The 8,301-nt window shown below is 35.8% G+C and overlaps 1 protein-coding gene and 1 non-coding gene across 2 annotated transcripts in view; both read right to left on the minus strand.

Moving 5' to 3' along the window:
- LOC110319600 (POTE ankyrin domain family member A-like) overlaps positions 1–8,301 on the minus strand; it is a 30,399-nt gene that overhangs the window by 1,962 nt on the left and 20,136 nt on the right. Inside the window, exons 10-13 of the mRNA XM_021195098.1 lie at positions 7,581–7,609; positions 7,419–7,491; positions 4,601–4,668; positions 2,433–2,502 (exon numbers count right to left, since the gene is read on the minus strand). Of these exons, the coding sequence (XP_021050757.1) occupies positions 2,433–2,502; positions 4,601–4,668; positions 7,419–7,491; positions 7,581–7,609 (240 nt within the window). The remainder of the gene's footprint in view (positions 1–2,432; positions 2,503–4,600; positions 4,669–7,418; positions 7,492–7,580; positions 7,610–8,301) is intronic.
- LOC115063761 lies at positions 55–208 on the minus strand. The gene has a single exon (XR_003843633.1). It is a non-coding gene; the product is annotated as a small nucleolar RNA SNORA76 (small nucleolar RNA).

Raw genomic sequence — 8,301 nt, forward strand, 5'->3', positions numbered from 1 at the left:
TTCTCTCTCTCTCTCTCTCTCTCTCTCTCTCTCTCTCTCTCTCTCTCTCTCTCTGCCTGTAGCTATAGGTTAAAGGGGCCGCCTGTGTCTGTGAAGGGCAGAAGACCCCAGTTATGCACCAGCAGTGTGCTATGGTGCTGCAGCTTAACTCCCCCCCCTCTCTGCAGCAGGCACCACAAGAAGGTGCGCGGGGGCTCAAAGGTAGCGCATTCCAGTACACTTAGGGCTTCTGAGTTAGAGTGAGCAAGTGATTGTAGCTGTCCCAAGTATTAGAATTCTGCCACATACCACTAAGCCTTGGACCAAATGAAGTTAGTTTTATTTGGACAAAAAACACACTGAGTTCCACCCAACTATTTTTTCTCCAGTGTATTTCATTATTATCTACCTAGAGTTGGGGGTTTTTTGTTTCGGTTTATTTTGTTTTGTTTTTCTGTAGTCTAGCCACTAAACATTCCCTCTTGCTTTCAGAACAAATCTATGCTTCTTTGGTACTCATACTTTTAAAAGTTCTACTTTGTGATTATTGCCACTTTGGATTTCCCCCTGTAGAGCAGTATTATCATAGAATTATTATTTCTGTTTCTTCCTCATTATGCTTCCAAGATGCTTGTAAGAATACTCAGAAATAAAAGTAAACTTATTTTCTTGAAGTCATATCATGTCTCTCCATCTGTACCTATACCTATATCTCTGTCTATCTATCTATCTATCTATCTATCTATCTATCTATCTATCTATCTATCTATCTATCTATCACTCTATATGTGCATTTATCTATGGATGACATGGACAAACAAGTGGTCTTTGAGGCTTTGTGATTACTTAAGAATTTATTGCAACTATAAAGGTGCTGACATTCTGACTTTGTTTATGTTTAATGCCTTCATCAAGCATCTGTACAAATGAATATTTTATTTGTCAATATAAAATTTCAATCATGCTTAGTCTTGAAGTGGTCATTTTTTTTTTTGATTTGGGGGTAAATTCATGTGACTATCAATAGGTTTAATGTATCACTTTGTCCAAGCAGAGTTTTATTTTAAAGGCACATATGTCTTAAAGTGCATATAAAATATTTCACTAAAAACCAGTGAACACAACTTCAAAACAAAAGTAAAAGATAAATGGTCTCAAATATAGTCCTAGAAGGAAACTGTTTAATCCCTTAAAAGTAGCATTTCATGGCTCATTTACACAATTCAGATATGAATAAACACACATATCATGAACTTTTCAGGTAAATGGATGGAACTTGAGAATATTATCCTGAGTGAGGTAATCCAGACCCAAAATGACATGCATGGTATGTGGATATTATAAGTGAATATTAGCCACTAAGTACAAGAAACCCATGCTGTGCTCCATAGACCCAAATAAGCTAAACAAGAAGTAAGGTTTAAGGAAGGATTCTCCAATCTCATTTAGGAGGGGGAATAAAATAGTCATAGGAGGCAGATGGAGGGATAGAACTGGTGGGAGAGGGAATGGGGTGTTCTGGATTGGGTGTGTGAAGAGAAAGCAGAAAGGGTCAGAGAACAAGGGAAGTGAATGGAGATCTTGGGTGGGAGTAAAGGACATTTCTAGAATGTGCCAGAGACCTGGTCTGGAGCTCCCAAGAGTCCATGGGGGTAATTTTACCTGAGACATAGCAGTAGAGAAATGGAATATGAAGAGGCTACCTCCTGTAGCCAGGCAGGACCCCAGTGGAGAAATAAGGATACCAAACCACCCACAAAAATTTCAGCCTAAAATTTGTCCTGTCTACAAGAAATTCAGAGGGACAAAGAAGGAGCAGAGACAGAAGGAATGGCTAACCAATAACTGGCTCAATTTGAAACCCATCCCATAGGCAAGCACCAATCCCTGACACTATTAATGATACTATGTTTTGCTTGAGAGTCTCTGCCCGTCATCTGACAATTGCAGATACCCATAGGCAAAGTTTGGACAGAGGTCAGGGACTCTTATGGAGCAGCTGGGGGAACAATGGAAGGCCCTGACAGGGATAGGAATTCTACAGGAAGATCAACAGACTCAACTAACCTGGACCCTTAGTGGTTCAGAGACTGAACCACCAACCAAAGAACACTCATTGGCTGAAACTAGACCTCTCCCCATGCTATAAATAGTATTTTTCTTATTCTTCATCCCACATTCATTATTTAATTTACATGTTATCATTCCTCCGTATTAAAATATACTTTGTAATGTGACTCATAATGCAAGCCATTTTAAAAAATATAACAGTCTGATGTACTGCTGAAACTATCATCGAACATATTTCTTACTACATATTTAATGAGTAATCTCTTGGTTAATGATGTTTCTTAATCACTTTTTAAAAATATCATTATCCCATTTTATGAGGAATATATATATATATATATATATATATATATATATATATATATATACAGTTTCATTCCTACCTGTAGTTTTTCTATTTGTATCATTTTGACACCATTCAGGAGTTGTTCCAGAAAAATGTCCATCATCACTCTGTGGAAGATAATCAAGGATAACTTTGTTAAAACCGGTATCATCTATGAGTTTCATAAGTATCTTTCTTTACAATATTTCTAAAATTCAAATTTCCAAAGCATTTATAATTGTATATTAAAAGAAATGTATTGAAGGAAAACATTTCAAAATCAAAATGTTTATGATTTTTTGGATCAATATACTTTTTACTGTCATAAGGCCAAGGAGTCTGGAATCTCATCTGGGAAGGTAGGAGAAAACATGACACACACACCACTGCATTCCTGAGTATTTCAGGCAGACGTGAATCAGAATACCTACATCCCCTTTTCATTCTACTAAATGCTCTTTTGACAAATTGAATTTCACATATAAAATACAGCGTTTAACATTTGCTTGTTATTCAATGTCAGAAGTCATGAGGCAAAAAACATAGATAAAGCATTGGGAGAACTAACGCTCCTTAATACAAACAAGAAGTCAATATATACAGCAAACAAGTCTTTGAAACTTCTAAAATTATTTACATTAAATGTTTATTAGTAGAAAATTATTAAATAGTATGATGAATATTATATTTTATATTGTCTTTAAAGATAGAAATGAATTATAAAATGCAGATATGTATATCATTTCTGATGAGGAAAGACATCCTGAAAGCATAAGAAGCTCTAGTAAGAAGAGAATCATATATATGTTTCCACATCAAAATTTTAAAATATGACAAGCACTTATTGGAATGTTGACTATAAATTAAAATGACAAGATGCAGTATAAATACTGATGCTTATTCTTCCCCCTGCCCACTTCTGGTCATCTCAGAATATCTATATTCACTCAGGTGATGAAGACCTGTGATCCACTGTTGTCACTGTTCATATTTCCCTCTGGGATAGTCCAGTAAATAACACATTGTTATCTTCTAGCTCCTAATCTGATCCATTCTTATAATTATCTTTTTAAAAACTACAAAATTCAGCATGCACTCACAGTCTCATCCTGACCACAGATTTCTTCAATATCACCTACATTAGAAATGTCTATTATTCATATAAACCACCTCAGCTTATTTTTGTTTTCTACATGGACTTTCCTTCTTTCTTTGTAACATGTCCTCTCATCTGGTGTGCTCCATGTTTAACTATAGAGCACATTATAAGTCCTGATTAAAAACAAAACTCTCAAAAGTGAAAATATTGAGAAAAATCTCAAAATTCATCTACAAATTACAATATCGATTCCAAACATGTCTATTAGAAACCTTTTATAAACAAAACTCTGCATGCTCTTATCAACTACATGAACTGCTTGTACTATGTCCTGGACCAACACACTTTAAAGTACACGGAAAAGACTAATCAGCCTTTCTCAGAATTTCTGTTTTCCTCCTTCCAGGGCAGTGAGTTGCTACTGTTTTCATTGTTTTTGTCTTTGGAAAGCTGATGCTTGGCTTGCTTTCTAACTTTCCTTTCATGAGTCTGCAGTGGCAGTCCCTGGGCTGGTGCCCATGATGTTCACTCTGGTTCTACATTACTGAGTCTATCCTTCCAGAAAACACCTCTCAGACAAGTCAAATGTAAGTCTCCAAAGAGATTCCAAATCCCATAGAGTTGACAGCTGTTGAGACCACTCAAACATCAAAAGCCTTAGTGTGGGAAGAGGAATGGGAGGCACTGGGATTGATCATGTATTACAATTCTGCCTAAAATAGAGAGTGAAGAAACAGATGACAAGCAATAAATATAATTTAACATTGATGTTCATAATATGTTGCCACACCCTTGAAAGAGAAGAGCAGGCATCTAACAGGAGCCAGATAAAGTTCCCTTGTTAACAATTGCAGCTGTTTAGTCATTAAGATAAAATGTGATCATCTTTTCAATTTACAAGAATGAGATACAAGAAATAGCACAGACTAAATTTGGAACATATTTTTATCAAAATCTAAAGATAACATTTGAGTATATACTAGTGTATGTTAAGAATATTCTATGTTTTATAATTAGTGAAAAATTTAAACATTTAAAACTAGGACTAGTACCCTAAAATGTAATTTTTTTCATGCTACATAATTAAACAAAAGTAAACAGAAATAAACAAAGAAATATCTTCATACCACCGACTGTTTGTCTTCATTGTCATATGAAAATGTTTCCTCCAGTGACTCAATTTTTAAGTCTGATTCTGTAGGTAAATATATTTAGTTAACTTTTAAAGAACTATTATATTTTAAAAACTTTATAGCAACATATAAATGTATACAGTTACTAATAATGTTTTTTTCTATTTTTTATTATTTTCTTTATTTACATTTTAAATGTACTATTAATGTTTTTAAATTAATAATTTCAATTAATTATAAAATTGAGCTGGTTGTCTATATTCTTAAATATATTTCTAATTGACTAACTAATCAAAAGTTAACGTAAAAAATCAGTACATGGCAACATGTTCACGGTATACAAGCATTGAAAAGATCCATCTATAACCACACCCTCTATACATAAATTAACATACCCACAGGAAAAATATCATAGTTCATAGCAGTGAATCATTTCAGACTGTAGAATAACTTATTTCATATTACATTTTAAACTACTTGTCTACCTATTTCTTTACAAAAACAGTTAATAACTTAATCTGTTTTGGGGTAATCGGCCTGTTTCTCACATTTAAAAGGTTTATGTATACTGTCATAAAAGTTTTGAGCTTTAAGACTTTTTACATTAAAAAGGGTTCTGTGATTCTAGCTCTCTCTACCAAGTAAACAAGTCTTGTTTGTCTGTCATATGTCTTACTGCTCTATTGACTTTTCTTCTTTCCTAGAATTATACCATTTTTACGTGTTTCTACCTCTCACTCATGTACTAAAGATTATCTTCTTTGTGTTATCGATTTTTATTAAATTATTTTATTTAGTTACATTTCAAATGCTGCTCCCCTTTCCTGGTCTCCCCTCCCCAAGTTCTTCACCTCATCCCCACTCCCCTTTGCTTATACTGTAGAAACTTTTTGTTATCTTTTTACAGGTAGTTTTTCTTGATTTTACCCAATAATTATTTGTAGCTGAAACAAAATGTTTTGATATTAGATGCCACAGTGTTAAGGACACATTAGGGGTGTCTAATAATAGTCAACGTCTTATTTGGCAGTAGGTGATGAGCTTAAGCAGACAAAGGAATGATGTGATGAGAATAGGAAATGTGATCAGAAGCGGGAGAGGCAGTGTGGCTGCATCTGGACCTGTTATGAGGACAAAGTGCCATGGAATTAAAAGCCAACAATAGGAAGAAGGATGAGAATAGTCTAGCATCAGACTATAAAGCCTCCTATGGAGTTACAAACCATCATTCAGATTCATGTTTGTAGTGGAAACAGATCACTCATAAAGTAGTCTCACCTGGAAATGAAGCTCTTGGAATAGAAGCATGTGTAGTAGAATGAGAAATATATAATTCAGGTCTGCCTAGCAGAATTACAACTCATAATAGTTAAATTCTTCATTTTCATCAGGTTTTCTTTTGTCTTTCACTATTATTTTATTGGATGTTTTCTGTAATAACATTTCAAATATTATCCCCTCTCCAGGTCTTCCCTTCTGAAACCTCTATCTCATCTCCCTCCCCCTGCCTTTATGAGAGTAGTCCCCAACCCACCTACCCACTCCTGCCTTCCTGCTCTGGCATTGCCTACACTGGGGCATTGAACACCCTCAGGACCAAGGGCCTTTCCTCCCATTGATGTCCAACAAGGCTATCCTCTGCCACATATGCGGCTAGAGCCATGGGTCCCCCATGTGTACTCTTTGGTTGGTGGTCCAGTCCCTGTTAGCTTCAAGGGGTCTGGCCTATTGACACTGTTGTTACCCCCACAGGGCTGCAAAGCTCCTCAGCTCCTTCAGTTCCTTCTCCAACTCATCCATCATGGATCTTGTGCTCAGTCCAATGGTTGGCTGCAAGCATATGCCTCTGTATTTGCCAGGCTCTGCAGAGGATCTCAGGAGACAGCCAGATCGGGCTCCCGACAGCAAGTACTAACGGCATCCTCAATAGTGTCTGGGTTTAGCAACTTTATAAGGGATAGATCCTCAGATGGGGCAGTCTCTGGATGGCCTTTCCTTCAATCTCTGCTCCACGTTTGTCTCCATATTTCCTCTCATGAGTATTTTGTTTCTCTTTCTAAGGAAGCACTAAAGCATCCACACTTTAGTCTTCCTTCTTCTTGAACTTCATATGATCTGCAAATTGTATCTCAGGTATTCCAAGCGTTTGGGCTAATATCCACTTATCAGGGAGTGCATACCATGTTTGTTCTTTTGTGACTGGGTTACCTCACTCAGGATGATATTTTCTAGTTCCATCCATTTGCCTAAGAATTTCATGATGTCATTGTTTCCAATAACTAAGTAGTATTCCATTGTATAAATGTATCACATATTCTGTATCCATTTCTCTATTGAGGGACATCTGGGTTGTTTCCAGATTCTGGCTATTATAAATATGGCTGCTATGAACATAATGGAGCATGTGTTCTTATTACATGTTGGAGCATGTGGCATCAATGAGAAGGGCGGCCTTTGGTTCTGTGGAGGCTTGATATCCCAGACAAGGGTGATGCTAGACAGGTGAGGCAGGAGAGGGTGACTGGGTAGAGGTGCACCCTCATAGAGGCAAAAGGAGAGGGGAGAAGGGGGATGGGATGGGGTTTTGTGAAGGGATAACTGGGAAAGGGATATCATTTGAAATGCAAATGAATAAAATGATTACTAAATAAATAAACGTACAGAATTAAAAGTTCATTAAATGGAAACTTCACTAAAAACTACACCTCAAATATTTGTCATGTAATATACACCTTCAAATTAGGGTAGAATGCAAGCATTTCAAACATTTTAATGAACTTTTATTCAAAATTATTAGTACTATATTACTTACCTTTTATGAAATGATGTGATTCTGTCATTGTTCCTACTTCATTCAGATTGGGTACTTTCCCTTTAGTGGAAGACTGGATTGATTTAAACACAGGTTATGTAATTTTTTTAAACTTCAGATGACATATATCTAATAATTCCAGGAATAAACAGGAGTAATTACCTTCAAGGTAGGATTCGTCCAAACTTGAACTTAAAAGCAAAAGGAAATATAATCAATGTGTTATAAACACATCAATCATATATCTGTACTAATAAAAATAGATAAAAATAAACTCTTATTTCAAGTGTTAATAATTGTGTTACATGTTCCCTTCCAGAAGAAATGGTTGATATGTCTCCTAGAGACTTAGTTTATGGAGACATATTGGAGCAAAGTACACAAAGGTTGTAACAAGAAAGACCAAAGGTATATAATACAGTAGATATATTTGAAAATATAGAGATATTTGAAGAGGATGTTTGCTGGTAGGACCCAAAGGAAATTTCAAAGAAAGAGAATAGAGAGCCTATATAAGGAAAAATGCACATATAAATTTCTCTCCAGCATCTATGAAAAGCCTGGTTTGGCAATGTGTATCTGTAATACCAGGACACCTATTATAAAATGGAAATTGAAAACAGCAGACTTCAAGTTCATGGGCCAGTTTGCCTGGCATACAGAGTGGTGAACAAGTTACCCTGTTTCAAGCAAGGTAGAAGGCCAAAAAATAAAACTGAAGTTATCTCGTGGCCTACATATGTGCACCACAGCACTACTATTTCCATATTCACACAGAGTAAACATTACACACACACACACACACACACACACACACACACACACACACACACACACACACACATTTATATGTGTTTACATTTTATGCACACACAAAAAAAAA

This window comes from Mus pahari, chromosome 3 (genome assembly GCF_900095145.1).
Source record: "Mus pahari chromosome 3, PAHARI_EIJ_v1.1, whole genome shotgun sequence".
Classification (NCBI taxonomy): domain Eukaryota; kingdom Metazoa; phylum Chordata; class Mammalia; order Rodentia; family Muridae; genus Mus; species Mus pahari.